This window comes from Myxine glutinosa, chromosome 13 (assembly GCF_964187855.1).
Source record: "Myxine glutinosa chromosome 13, kmMyxGlut1.1, whole genome shotgun sequence".
NCBI classification, from domain to species: Eukaryota; Metazoa; Chordata; class Myxini; order Myxiniformes; family Myxinidae; genus Myxine; species Myxine glutinosa.
In genome coordinates, this window is record NC_136273.1 from 74,113,014 (window position 1) to 74,133,213 (window position 20,200).

At 48.0% G+C, this 20,200-nt stretch overlaps 1 protein-coding gene across 2 annotated transcripts in view; it reads right to left on the bottom strand.

Moving 5' to 3' along the window:
• Nucleotides 1-20,200, bottom strand: part of ATM (ATM serine/threonine kinase) — a 224,399-nt gene that overhangs the window by 112,362 nt on the left and 91,837 nt on the right. For both annotated transcript variants that reach the window (XM_078767645.1, XM_078767644.1), the window contains exon 23: nt 1,636-1,763. In XM_078767645.1, the coding sequence (XP_078623771.1) occupies nt 1,636-1,763 (128 nt within the window). The remainder of the gene's footprint in view (nt 1-1,635; nt 1,764-20,200) is intronic.

Sequence of the window (20,200 nt, forward strand, 5' to 3'; positions counted from 1 at the left end):
TGCCACCCTCTCAGCGTTCTCACCAGCGTCCTCACTTGCTCCCTCTCCTGCATCTCCTACCTCTCCCTTAGTGCACGATTTTGCAGCACCACCATTTGGGTCACCCTCAGAGTTTGAGGAATTAATGGGATTTTAATTCATCACAATCAACATCATCATCATTCGAAAAGTTGCGTGTGTTTGTTAAATAAAAATTTGAAACGGTACATGATGGTATTGTGTTTTTTTGTGTTTCACAGTGTGGTATGGTTGAGCTGGTTAAGCACTTTTAATATACTGTAAGCGCATTCCTTCAATAAATTGGTAATGGTACCTGGTGTTCTTTTTTCTTTTTTTTTGTAAGCATTTTTTATGAAAGTATAATCATGTGCATTTGCGGTCGAAAACATTTTAAACATTAAAAATTTCCTCTATGAATCAGGAACCGCCGGGAACCCATAAACTATTCCCCTTTTCACCATTGAAACAATGGCACGGCATACATTCACAGGATTTTCATCGACATTCGTGATTTTGCCTCGAAATTCGCGGATTTTGCCTCGCCATTCGCGGATTTTCACGACTCGGGCACCAATCCCCCCTTTTTACGTTGAAACAATGCCCCGCCATTCCTGGTTTCGCAATTAGCGGCACTTTTCAGGAACATATCCCCCACGAATAGCGTGGTCCGACAGTATATCGTTTTTAGCCTTATCTCTCAATGGTAAAGAATCACTCAAAATATTATAGTATCTATTCTGGATCCAGATGGTCACCAAAATCTAATCAATTCATCCTTGTCACACACCCAACCTGTCCACCAAGTTTCGTCCGAATAACCTTTTGAGATATCCTGGTCACAGACAGACCGACAGACAGGTGTGAAAACAAAACTTCTGTCCACATTAGATGGCAGAGGTAATTATGAATTAATGCAAAAAATATCAATGAATTTACTGCAGTCAAAATACCTAAAACTGATCATGGATATCAAGGTGACGATAATATAATAGTACAAACTAGATACAAGTTCTCAGAGGTGCGGACCTGAAGACTATAAAAGGTAGTTCAGCTGTTAGCATATTCACCCCTGAGCTGTCTAGTTCTGAGTTCACCTCCTGACAGAATTTGGAAAATCCTGATATAGGTTGGCCAAGTATATATTTTAAGTCAGCTTCTGGATTTCTAACAGGAATGTTGCATCGTGAAGTATGCTGTTGGTCCAATCTTACCAAGTATTTGCTGAGGAGAACCACGAGAAAACACATTTCGATTCGACCTCGAGGTCACCAACATGAGATGGACTCTATCCCCAGAGCACTGAGTGCCAATAAACAGAAATGGAATCATGATAGAACCACTGAAACTAATGTAAGTTTGCAATCCAAACATTATTGCTTTCCATAATTTCCTCCCCATTTTCACATAATGCATCTCTTGTTCATTCAATGGCTCTTTTGACCGATTTTGACTACTTCCTAAGGACCAAGAAAATAAAATAATATACGAATATTAATATGGAAATAAATATTAAGGTACTGAACTTATAATTTCAGAAAAAAACCTTTGTGTCCACATAATACAGACAGACGAATAGGCAAATTATTTGAAGATGTCATTTAGGATGGAGTTTAACCAGCTGGAGCTATCAATTACCGTGGAAGAGAACGGGCGGCCTGCACTCGCACTGCATGACAGTCATCGATGAGAAAGTGAGGCAAAGCTCTCCAAATGGGAAATGGTACTTCCAGTGGCAGCACAGCCCAATGGCACAAAGGGTCAACCTGGATGAGAAAAATAAATAAATAGGATATGATAGGAAGGGGAAAAAAATAACAGATTTATTTCAAAATATTTTGGTCTGAGGAAGTCTGTTGGGTTAGTGAATGAAACGTCACTCGAGACCAGATGTGCTCGCTTGTTACTAATTTGCAGAGTAGGGTTTAGTACAATTTGGGTTGGATGCACCTTTATTCTCAACTACGGCTGTTCCCAGCAACTGTAAACTTATGCGATATTATATAGGGGAGACAACCCTAACAACCCTAACCCTAACCCTATATATATATATATCATAGACTCCTTTAGAGAAGGACTGGAACGTCACAACCTCGGGGTTTGTAACTTGAGTCTGAGTTCCCATTTTCTATCTCGTTTTCTATGAATGCCTCGTTTTCTATGCAAATACCACAGCACTTTACTATTGGATGGATTGGAATGAAATTGACATATGACATGTAATTTATGTAATAAAAAAAAAAAAAAAATATATATATATATATATAATAGTCTGTATTATAACAGATTAGTTTCCCTCGAAAAAATGATTTGAATATACATTATTTTTTTCCATTTGGCAACTTTTATTTTTAAACAATTTTGTTTTTAATTTTTTTGATTTGTGTATTAATTATTATTTATTTTAAAATTAATTGTGATATTTCACATTTAATATCGGAAATCAGCAAAATAATATGTTTCTCTTCTCTTTCAGAAACTGTCCAGCTGGTGATCTCACAGGATCTTTGTTTTGTTTCCTGCTTTCATGACAAGATGCCACGTCGTTGCAGCTGCTTTGGCTGAAAGTAAACTATGATGGGACATTGGGACGCCTTATGTAAAGGTTCTATCCTTCCCAAAAGATCCTGAGGAGAGGGAGAGATGGATATTGGCAATGCCGAATGAGAAAGAAAGCTTGAGGCGCTTGAAGGAGATATATATTTGTGAGACACATTTCAATTGTAAATGGGTGTCAGTTAAGGGTGGCAAGCGACCCAAAGAACCCCCATCAATATTTCCTGGATTACCGAAATCAGTTTTGAAGCAGGTTACTTCAGCCCCACGCCCAACATCATCTTCTACATCAGAATCAAGAACTAAGAAGGTGCATGCAGCTGCTGAGGCTGCAGACAAGATCCAAGATTTCGACCACTTCTGCGCCAAAATCAGCTCCTATTTTCCTGGCTTTAACGTCATAAAAGACCAGAAAAACCTGTACCTATCAATAACTGACGCTACTCGACAAACTGTCAGGCAGTTCTTTCATTTCCAACAAGTCAGCTCACCTTTTGGATTCCTATTCTTGAATAGAGTTGAGAAAGATGGCATTGAGGTGCCCAAACGACTTTTTCCTTTGCAAAAGAACAGCTTGCTCTCAAAACGGTCCCAGATTAGATCCATAACTGACCAGGTAAACACCTATGAGTACACAAGCCAGGAAATTCTTCAGCACGTAATAAGCCAGCTCTGCAAGATGACTGAGGCACACGAGCTTCCTCATTTAACCTTCCTTCTGTCGCAGCTGCGGCATGTGTTCATACCTCCTGATGGTCGCCGATTTGATACCGATACGATGATTTTCGCAATGCAGCTTCACAACATATAACCCAGTGCATACAAAATGATTCGTCGATCCGGCTTAATCATTCTACCATCAACAAAAAGGTAAAACAGGTGCTTTCTAGTAGTCTGCAGGACTCCAACCTCAAAACGTTGTTCGACCAGCTTAAGCCGCAGCAGCGTTTGGTCAATTTAATGTTTGACGAGGTAAAGCTGGTCGAGACATTGCGATTTTCTGGAGGGCATGTTCTAGGATACGCTCAAAATGCTGCAGCGGGGGGTGACCATGAAATGCTTGCTTCACATGCTATGGTTGTTGAAGTTGCCTGCCATTTTGGTGGTCCACGCTATATTCTACGCGTTTTGCCCTGCAAAAAACTAACTGCCGATCAGCTGAAGGAACTCCTCATCGAAGCTGCCTCAGCTGTAGTTGGTGCTGGTGGTACTGTGATTTCTTTGATATGTGACAATTGCAATACCAATCGCAGTGTTTATTCAAAACTTGGAGGACCGGGAAGTTGTCAAGTGCTATCGATTCAAGAGCAATCTATGTTCTTAGTGTACGACTACGTGCACATCTTCAAAAATGTTCGCAACAACTGGATTACTGTTGATGGCCAGACACTCTCATTTGTCGTACATGGCAATGAGTACAAAGCTTACTGGAGTGATATTCAGAAGCTTTATGAGATCGACCGAGCTACTCCTATTCGCTTAACCAAGCTGACGCACACTGCTGTTTTCCCCAAGCACCTTCAACGCCAGAGCGTACCCTTGGTATGTCAGGTGTTCAATGACAAGACTGTCGCTGCCTTAAAGACCTTCAAGGATTCACTGGGCATCAGCGAAGGCACCATCATTCTCACCCAGACAATGAGTGAGTGGTTCAAGATGATGAATGTGAAAGACCGTTTCTCAGCTATCCATCTGTGCGACGAATCCAGACAGCCTTGGACAGCAGACTGTACAAGTTTCACTAGGCTGGAGGAGGCCTGCCAAATTATATCTACCTGCGCATGGCAAGGAGGTGGTGGTCGTAAGCTGAAGCTAACTCGGCAAACTGTTGAAGCCTTCACTGTGTCCACACGTAATAATGTGGATGCTGCCAAATTGCTTCTGGCAGAGAAAGACTTTGACTACGTTCTTCCTGCTATATTCGCGGATGAAGCCTTGGAAAAGTTTTTCGGCCAAGCCAGGCAAAGATGCGGTGGAAACTTCTACATTGACGTAGTTGACATTATGGCTGCAGCTAAAATTGCAAATTTGCAGACACTCGTTAAGCATGACATTATGCCAGAATCTAGTTCTCGTGTGCTTGTTTGCGACAAGAATTGTGGTACTTCCATAAATCCAGATGAGCGAAGTGAACTCATTGACGAGATCACTCCTCATGACACTCAGGAACTCTTGAGGTCTGATGATGCCCTTAAGCATAAAGTTGTTTATTTTGCCGGATACCTTGTTCATAAATATGGTGATAGCACCAGTATGGAGGAGATCATGGATGATGAAGATGGTAACGAGGTGTCATCTGAGTTCCTAGATAATTTGAATAGAGGTGGACTGAGTGTGCCGACTATGTCAACAGTCTTCTTTGTACATAATGCCTATAATTTGCATGGCATGACTAAAATGCGTTGCCGCTTTCATTTTGCTGAGCTGTTATCCTTTGTAGATGCACCTTTAGCTAGTAATAATGCAGCATGTACTACTTTAGCTAAAATTCTATTGAAAGCTCATGTCCTCAATGTCAGTGACAAAGAAAAGGCTGTGGGATGCCTCAGGTGGCAAGAAAAGCTCTCCAACTAGCGATAGCTCTCCAACTAGTGATAGACATAGACATAGTTGTAATAGACATTTTTTACAAAATATTATTGAAAAACGGTGCATTGTTATTATTCAAATGTGTATTTGCTGTATGTTTGTATAACACGATATATGACAATATATATTAAATTTGGACAGCTCTACAAACTTGCCTCTTATTATAATCAGCCATCTCTCACCGTTTATGAGTTAGACACAACAAACGGGCAAAAATTGCCAAAATTCACTAATTTGACCTTGAAATATGACCTTATGACCTTGAAGATGACCCCAGGTGGTGTTGAAAATGTCGCTATTGAACTCACCGTCCTCAAAAACCCCTATTTTGACCCCGAGATCGTGTCTCTAGCCCTTCTAGAAGTCATTTTAGCCCAGGACTTAAGTTAATCCTTCAGACTCAAGTTACAAACCCCGAGCATGGGACGTTCCAGTCCTTCTCTAAAGGAGTCTATGATATACAGTATATATATATATATATATATATATATATATATATATATATATATATATATATATATATATATATATAATATAATATATATATATATATATTGTTACGGAAATGGGGACGGCGCTCCCCTTAGCAAGGGGGGTGGGGGTGGTTAATCCCCCTTCTATTTGCACTGGCCGTCTCCGATCCTGAAGCTACCCCGCTCCCTTGTGGGGTGGGATTGGCCAAGGCGATGGGTCAAGGGATTCCCGTACACCCCCGCCAATCCCTCCACAAGGCAGAGGGGACACTCCGCTCGAAACCACGGACAAGATGGTATTTTGCCGAGCAGTTTTAGCAGCCCGCGGTTCGAGCCGTTTATCAAGGGACTAAACCCGATTGCGGAGCTTTGGCCGAAATCGCACCACAGGAACTCAATTGGGAAATCACTAAAGCGATCGGATGTGAAGGAAAACCAAAGTGAAGGAGGAACAGGTATTTATTATTATTATTTACACAACCAAAGAAACCAAAGGAGAAGGAAAGAAACGAAAGTAATTTACCGAAGAAGAAGAAGACACAGTGCAATCCTTAAAACAAGCTTAACTTATACCCCAGACAACACAGAGGACAGACGACGGGCAGACTCACACAAATGGGGAATGAAGGCAGGAACGAATGGCTGGAAGGAGAGGAAGGTGGGACCACAGGGCTGGATGAGGTTCAGGTCCGTGCAAACGGCAGGGCTGGAGATGAGCGGCCGCCGACTCCACCGCAATCTGGTTCACACGGCGGCGTTGCTTCGCAGCAGCGCGTCAAAGCTCTCCACAAACACGGCGGCGTTGCTTCACAGCAGCGCGTCAAAGCTCTCCACAGAACTCTTTCCACAGAACTCTTTAGAACTGCTTGGTTCGTGCTCCCTCACTCATCTGGCTCCCTCAATCATCTGGCGGTGGGGGCTGATGCAATGGGTTTTTATAGGCCACACCCTCGAATATTCGCGAACCTCTCGATGTCCCTCTCTCCGCCCTCTCAAGCCCTGCCTACTGAGCCTTGATTGGTTAATCGGGGCTGGCTGACTCCTCCTCCTGATGACGATGGGCGGGCCACGCCCTTCTTCCCCGAGTTAGAGCACATGGCAATGGCGGCGATGCAGTTGGTAATGCAGTTGGCAATGCAGTTGGCAATGCAGTTGGCAATGGAGGTTCTGGGGCCATTGAAAGGGGATCTATCTTATTTCATTTGGTGCAGCGCAAGGTCAACTAGTGGAGACACAGCCTTACGTGAGACATATAATAATGAGACAACTATTGAGGGAAGCCTATTATTTGCTACGTGATGCGATGGACAAACTAAGGTGCAAACAATTAACAGCCAATTAAGGGGGAAATGTACACGGGGGGTTATTAGGGATTTTAATACTAAATTTGATAAAGTGAAGGTTCTAAAAACCGTAACACAGCACCCTCATTCTTCACGGCACATCTCGGGCTGACAAAACTTTAACTTAGTGTGACACTCAGGTGTAACACCCTCTACTATTAATCTGACCCTGAGTGCGACAATTTTAAAACACAAATAAATATGTCCCCCTGTTGCGTTGCATCCTACCTAACAGATTCACACCCACAGAATAACCGAATTACGGAATGGTTTTCAAACTACACATGAACGGTGGGGAGCATTATGTACAAGTTACACTATTTCATTGTTTACAAAATGCAACCCAGGACCTGTCATTTACTTTTTCAGGAGACACAAAAAGAAAATCCTGTGGGAGGGAGGAGACAGCATGCACTGCATCGACGCACCAGCACCAATAAACACCAAAGCACCATAAAGCACCAATCAGTGCTCATTTCACACATGTCATCACATTTCAATAATAAACAAACTGATGACTCGCTTCCCAGCTCCTGCTCTGCTGGCCGATGTTTCTTGATGTTGTCTTTCTTCGTGTTGTTCTGGCTTGCTGCCTATTTGCAAAGATAATAAATGAAAAATAAAAAGCACTAACCATGTCCAATTTTATTTAGGGCCAACAGGGGCCGACTCTGGGTGGTTCACCTGTAGGCTTGGTGCCACCTCACCGAGGTCCGCAAGCAAGGCTTTTGGCCGCAATGGCCGGTCCCAGCAGAGGGGCCATGCCACAAAACTTGTGGTCCATAAGTGGTGCTTGGCCACAGACTGTGGTCCATATGGTGGTGCTCGGCCACAACAACGTGGTCCATAAAGTGGTGCATCGATGCAGGCAGCTAGTTGCGGGGATTCAGGCACACAGACGCGGCCGCCCGCACGCTCCCCCTCAGTGCCCAGAGAGCACGATCCATGGGTCGGGGAAGGAAGACAAAGCCGCAGAGTTAGCGAGGGCAAGGGCGCAAGGGTACACATCAAAACAAGGCAATGCAGAAAGAGGGGCGCATGGGAGCGAGCTGAGAAAGGTTCGTCCCTACGTAAGCCCCCCACATGTGACCTACACTGCCCCCCTTGCCCCTCCCCGTATTTACAAAAAGCTACACATTACACTACACCTTACAAATCCGTCGCTATCTGTCTCGTCTTCCCCATATCTCCCCTATACCAAATTCGTCTTCACTCCCACGAATCCAAAATTTGCCATCACCAATTCATCATCAATCCTCATAAGGAGGGAGAGATGGAACATCAAGCACAATGTCACACCCACGTCATGATGCGTCTCACATCTGCACAGAAAAATAATCAACAACAGATGGCACGGTGTGGAGTTCTGTCGTCACCTCAGGTGAGTGGATGCAGATGGTGCGAGGAGATTTCAATCCTAACTACTTCCTAAATGACATTAACACACTTTACACTACCCGGGGTCTTTCCCTGCCAATCCATTGGCCATCTTACACTCTATGCGGTTTTAAGAACCAATTCCCATTGACCAAACTGTGGTGCTCATCAATTTGGGGTCTCACTCCCCCGGTTAACCTCCCTGTGCCTTTGCACAATTTCAGGACTGAGTCGTGTGGCTCCCCTAACAGGTCTACTCACCTGCACACCTCCGCCACTGCAGTTGCCTCCGAGCTTACTTGCTCCTTACCCTAACCTATCTACCTGGGGAAGGCCCTCTGGCGCTCTCCCCTCTCGGTGCCCTCTCTGGCACTGGGCTACCCGGGTCCGTCCTCCGGATCCTCGGGCCCCACTGAACAACTCTACTGGCTCCCAGAGCCCACCTGCGGCCTCACCTGGCCGACATCCTCACAGTGGCGGAGTGCCCATTCAACTACACACACTAACAGGCCACACGCCCAGCCATTTCCACGTCACTAATGCACCCATCCAAATACCATTCTTCCACACGCACCACAGATGCCAATATCCAACCACAATTTACCTATACCCTCTACCTAACTTTTAAACTACCCTCCCCGGGTATTCGTGATAGGGGTCCATCCTCCCCATACACTCCCTTCGCACCAACCACTCCACTCCACATTTTCCACCAGACTCACTCCACACCATCCATTCCATAATCCATGTATTCCAGACCATTCATTCAACCATTCTCCATACACCTGTTCACTCACTTGCACACCTGTGCTCACACACCTGGTGCTTCCTGCACCCTCCTTCCTCCCAGGCTTCTTCATTCAATACAATGCACAATCACCTCACACTTTTCACAATACGCTACTGAATACACTTTCAACACACACACACGGCACCATTCACGAGCATTGCCTCATTTGCTCAACATGCTCACCCGCAAAAACTTCCATACCAATTCCTCATTCAATAAAAATCACAAACACACTGCATCATCTGATCTACCTGGTTTCCTTCTAACTTGGTGCACCCCGTCTTCCCTTTAAACTAAGCACATACCACGTCATCAACAACCATTCTAACCTCTCTACGTCCCCGACTACCTGTACAATGTCGCTACTTACCTCTACCGTTACCTATTGTCATTTCTCTAGATCCCTATACATTATCCAAACCCTCCCTCGGCGAGCTTACACTGCCAAACCCCATAACTAGTGCTCATGTGCCCGGGTCAACTGCTTGGAAGGCAGCTATGCTTACCACTATACCACCATCGCACTCCCCATAGTCGGACCTCCTTGCACACCTCCTCCTTCCACACACTCTGCACCTGTCGCACACCTCATCAGCGGCCTCCCACGAACGCCCGGGTCCAAACCAACACCCAAGCCCACTGAATCTCCCCTCACACCACATACATTTCCGAGTATATCGCCACTCACCTCGGCACCTCGTCTTCGCGCCTCCTCCGCCACCTGCAAACTCTTTATTTGGTCAGTAAGCACATCATCACGATTTGAGCACAGACCTTGTACATAATCCATCACTTCCTCCTTTATCTCCCTCTTAGTCTCCCTCCGTCTCTTCTTAATTTCACTCACCCCCTCTTCCACTTCCTCTAATTTTTGTTTCACCTCTTTTATTTCCCGGGGCGCCCCCTCAATTTCTTCCTCCAATGCCACCTTGGTCGTTTCTATGTGCGTCCTTACTTCCCGTTCTTTTGCCTCCATTGCCTCTGTCACCTCGTCCAATCTCTTTGTCAACCCCTCGTGTACCATCTGACCTTCCCTCTTCGTCGCTATAAGTTCTTTTTTTTATTTATTTCTGTGTCGCCTTCAACCCCCCGATTACCGCAGTGTTATTTTCCACTTGCTCCCCCAATTCCTTTTGTCCCACCGTCAGCTGTTCTACTCCCCGTGTCAGGTCTTCTATGCCCCCCTGTAACCGAGCCGTACTATTTCTCACCTCTTTCTCCATACGCTCCTCACCCCGCTTTACCTCCTCGCGTACCCTCGCGACCTCTTCGCCCACTCCACGCCTTATCTCCTCCCCCATCTCTCCCATCTCTTTGGTAGATGCCACCCTCATCTGTTCCAAATCATTCCTCTGGGCATCCAATTTGGTTTCCAACCTGATTTTTACCTCCTCTATCTGGTTCCCCATCTGTTTAATTTCCCGGGTGGATTGCTCCCCTATTTCCCTCAATTTGCCTTCCATGGTGTTTTCTAACCCCCCTAACCCATTCTTCTTCACCCCTTCCATTTGGTTCTCCTGGGTGGCCATTCTATTTTCCAACCCCATTAACCCATCCTTCATTTCCCCAATTTGATTACCCACGTCCTCCAGTTCGCCCCCCAATTTACCTTCCAGCCCTTCCAACCTGTTGTCTAACCCCTCAAATTTGTTGTCTAACCCCTCAAATTTATTGTCTAACCCCTCAAATTTATTGTCTAACCCCTCAAATTTATTGTCTAACCCCTCAAATTTATTGTCTAATCCCTTGAGGCTATCCCCTGTTTTGTCCACAAAGGCCATCATGTGTTGCATAAATAGGCCCCAGTCCATCGGTGCTGCGGGCGTGGCTGCCGCATTTTGTGCGCCTCTAACCTCGTGCGCGAGGCCGCCATCTTGTGGGCCTGAAACCTCCGCTACCGAATGCGTATTGCGCTCCTCTCGCATTACTCCCACCTCTTTGTGGTCCTGGGCTGCTTCTAACTCCTCTTCTAACTCCCCGACCGGCATCCGATCACCTTGATTATCCATGGCATGATTTTAAAATTTAGGATATGAAATACAATTTTGGCCACTCGTAATTTTGAGTGCGTTAAGCGCACTTCGGGTCCGAATCCCACTCCTGACACCAAATGTTACGGAAACGGGGACGGCGCTCCCCTTAGCAAGAGGGCGGTTAATCCCCCTTCTATTTGCACTGGCCGTCTCCGATCCTGAAGCTACCTCGCTCCCTTGTGGGGTGGGATTGGCCGAGGCGATGGGTCAAGGGATTCCCGTACACCCCCGCCAATCCCTCCACAAGGCAGGTGGGTAACTCCGCTCGAAACCACGGACAAGATGGTATTTTGCCGAGCGGTTTTAGCAGCCCGCGGTTCGAGCCGTTTATCAAGGGACTAAACCCGATTGCGGAGCTTTGGCCGAAATCGCACCACAGGAACTCAATTGGGAAATCACTAAAGCGATCGGATGTGAAGGAAAACCAAAGTGAAGGAGGAACAGGTATTTATTATTATTATTTACACAACCAAAGAAACCAAAGGAGAAGGAAGGAAACGAAAGTAATTTACAGAAGAAGAAGAAGACACAGTGCAATCCTTAAAACAAGCTTAACTTATACCCCAGACAACACAGAGGACAGACGACGGGCAGACTCACACGAATGGGGAATGAAGGCAGGAACGAATGGCTGGAAGGAGAGGAAGGTGGGACCACAGGGCTGGATGAGGTTCAGGTCCATGCAAACGGCAGGGCTGGAGATGAGCGGCCGCCGACTCCACCGCAATCTGGTTCACACGGCGGCGTTGCTACGCAGCAGCGCGTCAAAGCTCTCCACAGAACTCTTTCCACAGAACTCTTTAAACTGCTTGGTTCGTGCTCCCTCACTCATCTGGCTCCCTCAATCATCTGGCGGTGGGGGCTGATGCAACAGGTTTTTATAGGCCACACCCTCGAATCTTCACGAACCTCTCGATGTCCCTCTCTCCGCCCTCTCAAGCCCTGCCCACTGAGCCTTGATTGGTTAATCAGGGCGGGCTGACTCCTCCTGATGACGATGGGCGGGCCACGCCCTTCTTCCCCGAGTTAGAGCACATGGCAATGTTGGCGATGCAGTTGGTAATGCAGTTGGCAATGCAGTTGGCAATGGAGGTTCTGGGGCCATTGAAAGGGGATCTATCTTATTTCATTTGGTGCAGCGCAAGGTCAACTAGTGGAGACACAGCCTTACCTGAGACATATAATAATGAGATAACTATTGAGGGAAGCCTATTATTTGCTACGTGATGCGATGGACTAACTAAGGTGCAAACAATTAACAGCCAATTAAGGGGGAAATGTACACGGGGGGGTTATTAGGGATTTTAATACTAAATTTGATAAAGTGAAGGTTCGAAAAACCATAACAATATATATATATTATATATATATATATATATATATATATATATATATATATATATATATATATATATATATATATATATATATATATATATTGTTGCGGATATGAGGACTGTTTTTTTTGATTGTGTGCTTTATTATTATTATTATTGGTTAGTCTGCGCCTCCTGCCTCCGGAGCTGTGTAAAGGTCAAAAGGGCGTCCCATAATTAGTCCACAAGCATACACGTCAGCCAATCATAGAATACCCCTGTTCGATAGTTATATCTTATTCTGTGTTTTAGGGTAAGGCTGTGTCTCCCATTAATAGAAGTACTCCATTGCACCAAGTGAAAGAGATAGATTCCCTTCATTCCCATTCCCAAAACCTCCATTCCCCCTTTTCGTCAATTGCCAACTGCATTTTGGGCGGTTTTCCCTTCATCCGCCATTGACCACGAGGCAGGGTTGGGGAAGAAAGGCGGGTCCCCACCTCGTCATAGAGGGGAGGAGTGAACCAGCCCTTGCCGACCAACCCAGAACGAGGGGTTGGCTTTAGAGGGCGGAGAGAGAACGTTTTGGGGAGGTTCGCAAAGGGTCAACAAGGGTGGGGCTTATATAACCCGAGGCAGAGGCCCCCAGAGAGAGTCGAGGAGGGAGGAGATCAGAAGACAGAAAGGCCTTGAGTTGGACTAAGCAAGAGAGGAAGTTGTTGGACTGGGTGGGACTAAGAAAGAGAGAGAAAGAGTCCTGAAGCTTGTGAGGGAAGGAGAGAGAACCCGTCACACCAATCCCCCACCAGCCGCGTGGGCTCCACCAAGCGTTCACCTCCACCAAGGCTCCACCAAGCTCCGCGTTGGCTCCACCAAGCGTTCACCTCCACCAAGGCTCCACCAAGCTCCGCGTTGGCTCCACCAAGCATTCACCTCCACCAAGGCTCCACCAAGCTCTGCGTTGGCTCCACCAAGCGTTCACCTCCACCAAGGCTCCACCAAGCTCCGCGTTGGCTCCACCAAGCGTTCACCTCCAGCCATCCACCTCCTGCGATTCCTGTCATCATTCCCCGCATGAGTCTGTCTTTTGTTTGTTCTGTCCTGGGTTAATTAAGACTGTAGGTAAGCTAGTATTTTCACTGTGTCACCTGCGTCTTATGTGCTGTAAATAAACGTGACTGCTTTCTTTTTGCTTATGTGTGTAAATAGTAAATAAATTTAGTAGTATTTCCAAACCTTTCTTTGCCTTCGTCTTCCTCTTTGCATTTGTCGTTTTAGTCTTTTCCCTCATTGAGCAGCCGCGGTGCGATCCGGCCAACGTTTGGGTGGAATCGGGTTCTAATCGGGGAATAACTGTTCGGTCGCGGTAATACCAACCGCTCGGTAAAATAACATCTTTAACCGCGTCCGCAACAATATATATATATATATATATATATATATATATATATATATATATATATATATATATATATATATATTGTAACGATTTTGAGAAGTGTGTAACGAATTTGAGAAGTGTGTAACGAATTTGAGAAGTGTAACGGTTTTTGAGAAGTGTAACAATTTTGGAGGAAGTGTAATGAATGTGAAAACGTTACAATGGAAACGTTACAATGTGAACGTTACAAACGTACGGTACCACCCTGTAATGTAAATAATGGTCGCAGTCAGCGTCCTAGTTAATTGCATGAAATATACACGCAGGTCACGATATATCTTTTAAATAGTGTATTTCCTTATTCCATGTAGGCTAAGTATGTGTTTTCCCACTAGATTGACTTTGCATTGTATCAAACAAAATAAGCGTAGGCCCTTCCAATTTCCCCAAAACCTCCCTTCCAATTGCCTTCCGCATTTTGGCCGGTTTTCTTCAAACCACCATTGGCCACGAGGTAAGGTTGGGGAAGAAAGGCGTGTCTCCACCTCGTCATAAGAGGGAAGGAGTGAACCAGCCCTAACAGCCAATCAACACCGCGGTGAGTGACACGGTAGGCGTGCCCTCGGAGTCGGCGGCTTGATTTCGCTCGAGGAGATAAAAGCGACTGCAAGGGACTGCTTTACGAGAAGAGCTGGAGTGGAGATGACCCTGGGAGAGGAGCAACGAGGCTGCACCAAAGAGAGGCGGTGAGATGCGAAACGCTCCAAGCCAAAGAGGAGAGGTACTCGGCAAGGAGACCAGCTTTGGAGAGACGCGCTGAAAGGAGGGAGACGGCCCCACCCCAGAAGAGGAGCAGGTGTGCCGAACCAGCGCGTGCCGTCGACCACAGCGGATACACGACGAGGGTTTCCCGCCAAAACCGCGAGGAATTGCGAACGGCGGCCTCCCGACCTTGCCTCCATCTCAAGCCTTACCTGCCTGCATTATCCCCTGTGTAAGTGTGAACGTCCTGTCCTGCTCGTTTGTCTTGGGGCTAAGTAAAAATGAATAGTGTAAGTTAAGGATTCGCTGTGTTACTGCTTCTTCCATCCATTGCTTGTGTGTGTATAATAAAACCTGTTCTTCCTCCGTATTCTTCTTCTTCTTCTTTTCCTTCTCTTTCGGTCGCTTTAGAGATTTCCCGATTGAATATCTGTGGGGCGATCTGGTCAACGTCGGGTGGAATCGGGTTTTAATCGGGGAATAACTGTTCGGACGCGGTTAAATACACCACCGCTTGGTCAATATAACATCTAAAAACCGCGATCTGTAACAATATATATATAAAACAGTTTGTGTGTGTGTGTGTGTGTGTGTGTGTGTGTGTGTGTGTGTGTGTGTGTGTGTGTGTGTGTGTGTGTAATGTTACCGATAGACTCCTAAACGGAGAGGCTTACGTGCTTGATATTTGACATAGACATGGCCATTGAGCCTGGGACGAACATGGCCGAACTCAAAATATTTGACGATCCATATTTTTTATTCATATTTACCTCAGCGCATTTCAGCGAAGTACCCGCTAATCTCAGCCGGTTCCAGAGCAGCTCGCTGATTCGCTCAGAGCGATCACGTGATGTTCCATTCCGTCACACGTCACACGTTTTTTCACCTTTTATGCGATCGTGTTTTGTATCGATTTTGTGCGATATGAATTAAATGTCTTTGAAACAGCTGTGAAACGTCTTTCCACAACCCTTCCGTAACCGATTGGAGCAGTTTATTGCCGCACAAAACGAGATCCGCGAAGCGAGTTGGTCGAGCCGTTTCGCTCAGAGCGATCACATGATGTTCCACCCCGTCACACGTCACACGTTTTTTCACCTTTTATGCGATCGTGTTTTGTATCGATTTTGTGCGATATGAATTAAATGTCTTTGAAACAGCTGTGAAACGTCTTTCCACAACCCTTCCGTAACCGATTGGAGCAGTTTATTGCCGCACAAAACGAGATCCGCGAAGCGAGTTGGTCGAGCCGTTTCGCTCAGAGCGATCACGTGATGTTCCACCCCGTCACACGTCACACGTTTTTTCACCTTTTATGCGATCGTGTTTTGTATCGATTTTGTGCGATATGAATTAAATGTCTTTGAAACAGCTGTGAAACGTCTTTCCACAACCCTTCCGTAACCGATTGGAGCAGTTTATTGCCGCACAAAACGAGATCCGCGAAGCGAGTTGGTCGAGTCGTGCTGACCAAGATGGCGACACGGCGGCTTCACTTTTCATGGAGTATGAGCGTTCTATATATTTTCAATTCAGTGCGCCCGTGATTTGTGGCATAGACATGGCCATTGGGCCTTCACGGTGTAATTTGTGCGAGGCTTTTGTCCGAGTGAGCTTGAGTCGAGAGGGCGAATGTACGGGTTGGGAATGTACGGGTCTCCCTTCCCCCGCCCGGCAACGCCGGTACTGGAGGACGTCACAGGATCGGTGTCTCCAAAATCCGCTTCGTGCTGTTGCAAATATGCAGGACTATGTCCGATTGTTGTGCTGCTCTCCGACCATGAGAACTGCAACGTCATTGTTGACTGGCCATCCCCTTCCCTCCCCCCTCCATCCCCCCTTCCCTTCCCCCTCCACCCTACCCCCTCCACTTCTCCCCTCCCCCTCCCCCCTCCCCCTCCACCCTACCCCCCTCCACTTCTCCCCTCCCCCTCCCCCCTCCCCCTCCATTTTCCCCCTCCCCCCTCCCCTCCTCCCCCTCCCTTCCCCCTCCACCCTACCCCCTCCCCTTCTCTCCTCCCCCTCCCCTTCCCCTTCTCTCCTCCCCCACCCTTCTCCCCTCCCCCCCTCTTCTCCCCTCCCCCCCTCTTCTCCCCTCCCCCCCGTTCCCCTCCCCTTCCCCCTACCCTCCCCCGCCCAGCAATGCCGGGTACTTCTGCCGGGTCCCCCCTCCCCCTTCCCCTCCCACCCCCTCCCCCCTCCCACCCCCTCCACCCTCCCATCCCTCACCCTCCCCCCTCCCACCCCCTCCACCCTCCCATCCCTCACCCTCCCATCCCTCACCCTCCCCATCCCCCCGTCTTCCCTCTCCCCTCCCCCCTCCCCACCTCCCCTCCCCACCTTCCCCACACACAGTGACATTGATGCCACTCACAACAAGTGGTCCGAAGATGCCAGGTGAGTCTGCAGCCAAGTGCTGCACAGCAAAAGTGTAAGGCCACAAAACCTGTGGTCCATAATATGTAATGTGATGATGTGCAGCAAAGTGCCTGTGGCAGCAAGTGCTGCACATGGGCAGCAAAGTGCCGCGCAGTTCATCTGCACAGTTGTAGCAAAGTGCAGCCGGGGGGCTGCACAGAGTAGCAAGGTGCAGCTGCACATTTCGCTGCTGCTGCACACCTCCTCCAAAGTGGGTCCCGGGGTGGGGGGAGAGACAAAGCACGGTCAGCAAAGCAGAAAGGGCGCAAAGGTACACATCAAGACAAGGTAATGCAACGCGAGGGCGCGGAGGAGCGAGCAGAGCAGACTCGTCCCTAACTGTCCGTACCCCCCAACATCGGCTTACACTACAGTACCCAAGCCCTTCCTTATATTTACAAATTCGTCACTACGTTCTGTCTCCCATATCCCCCTCTAATTCCAAATTCGTCTTCCAATCCCTCCCAGGAAGGAAGAGATGGAACCAACACAATGTCTCATCACGTCGAGATGCGTCTCACTCACTCAAACAGTTTCAAAGCCCTGGTGTGGAGTTCCGTTTCCCTTGGTGAATGGATGTGGATGGTGCGAAGGGAATTATCTTCCTAACTACTCTAATGACATTAACTCACTTACACTACCTGGGGTCATACCCTGCCAATTGGCCATCTTTACACTTTGTGGTTCTAAAAACCGAATCCCCCATTGACCACTCTGCGGTGCCCTACGAAGTTGGGTCTCACTCCCCAATTTTTCATACTGTGCCCGTGCACAATTTCGGGGCTGGGTCGTGTGGCTCCACTAGCAGGTCCAACTACCTGCGCACCTCCGCCACTGAAGTCGCCACCCGAGCTTACCTGCTCCTGCGACTACCTAAACCAGGAAAGACCCCTCTTGGCACTCTACCCCTCTGATGCCCTCTCTGGCATTGGGCTACCCGGGTCCTTCTCCTGGATCCTCGGGCCCCACTGAACAACTACTCACAACTCGAACTGGCTCCCGGAGCCTACCTGCGGCCTCACCTGGCCGACAAACTACCAGTGGCGGAGTGCTCCAATAACCATACACACCAACAAAGCCCACACGCCCAGCCATTTCATAGACTCATGCACCCAACCAAGCACTTCTTGCCACTTCCCGCACCACAGGTGTCAATATCCAAACAATTTACCTAAGCCCTCTACCTGGCTTTACACTACCCACCCCGGGTATTCGTGAAGGGGTCCATCTCCCCCCATTCACTCCTTCGCACCATGCATTCCACACCTTCCATTCCACACCAAATTTTCTCACACACCACTTATCTCGCACACCACTTCTCTCGCACACCTCTTGTGCTTACACACCACATATCTGGCACACCTCTTGTGCTCACACTCCTTCTGTCCATACACTCCAAACACAATTCCACTTATCTCATTACACAACTCCTGGTTATTCCCAACCAATTACTCATTTGCTACAATCCTCACACAAACAGCATCATCTAGCTGACTACTTCCCCTAAAACTCGGGCTTCCCCGTCTTCCCTTTACACTAAGCACTCCCTCGTCATTATCATCCACCTAATCTAGCTACGTCCCCTCTACCTGTACAAATGTCCCTACTTAAATCTCATGTCTCCTATTGTCATCTAATTTCCCTAACAATTATCCTAGCCCGCCCTCGGCGAGCTTCAGTGCCCCATGGAGGTAACGATTGCTGGCACCTCCATGTGCATGTTCACTGCCATCCCCCTAATCTAATGCTCATGAGCCCCAAATGAGGAATGGTGAAATTACCAGTCCGCCACGCCGGGTACCATTCGCCAACACTATTGCTAATCGTCCACCACACTGGAGCCTCTCCGTGCGGAAATACATTTTCACAGCTCGGCTTCGAAAAGCCGAGCGATGTATGCGGGTGGTTGGTCGCCTGTAGGTTGGGTCCGTCCGGCATTTTCGATCCAGGGGAGGAGGCTTGGTTGGGCCAAGGTTCAAGGCGCCATCCCTGCGCGGAGCCTTGTGGTCCCACGCACAATGGCCCAACCGCCCACGGTTGGAGCACCGCACCCGCCAGGGGGCGTGGCTCCGATCTCTCCTACCCCCCGTGCCGATCGTGCCGATCGCCTTTCCCGCCAAGGCGTGGCACCGACCATACAGGGCGGGGCCCGGCGCGAACCGTGCACGCCGGTCCTTGTGAGACCGCCGCGGCAACGATCCCCGCTGCACACAAAGCACACAGCTCACCGAGGGCTCGCGTCGGCTAAACGTCGCGCTAAACGCTACCCCGGTCTGCGTCGATGCTCGAGCAGCGTTCTCACCACATGCGACCCATTCCACACTCGCAAAACGCGGCGCTCCATCGCCTCCCATACACTCCCTGCATTCTGTTACAGCACTCTCCCGTGCATACTCTTCCCTTACACACTCAGGTGCACACCACCCAGGCACACTCACGCCGTTCGCACACTCCATTATCACACACCCTCGTGCACATCCTGGCGCTCTCATACCACTCACACATTCCGTTACACACTCTGTAACACCATCAGCCATTGCACACCCTCGCGCACACTCTTTTGTTATACACTCAGTAACAACCCCGGGTGTGCACTCTTCTGGTACACACCCAATCACGTGCTCTGGTGTGCACTCCTGCACACTCTCTACAACACGCTCTGGTGTGCACTCTCTCTCCTCGGCCACCGCACACTCTGTTTCACACTCTTCTTCGACGCACTCTTCCCACTCACACTCGCGCTCCGGTGCACACCTCTTTCTCACACGCGCGCCCTTCGCTCACGTACACCACACAAAGGACCTTCCACAAGCGCCCGGGCTGCGTCTCGATCCCAAGCGCGCCAAAAATCTTTTCCCGCCATACACACCCCTACTCACCTTGGGGATTCTCTTCTCCGCCAGCACCTGCAAACCTTCATTGGGGTTAGCCAGCCCGACATCACAATGCAAACACAGACTTTGCTTAGGCTCCATTTCTTCCCTCTGTGCTATATCCTTTATTTCTGCCGTCTCTTCGGCCCCAATCATTTCTTCTTCAATTCTCATTATTTCTATTATTTCTAGCTCAACGACCGCCGGCGCACATAAAATTTTATTTTCCAATTCGGCGGCCGTCGGCTTTTCCACACCCCGAGTCGCGATTTCTATACCCTCGGTCCACTTA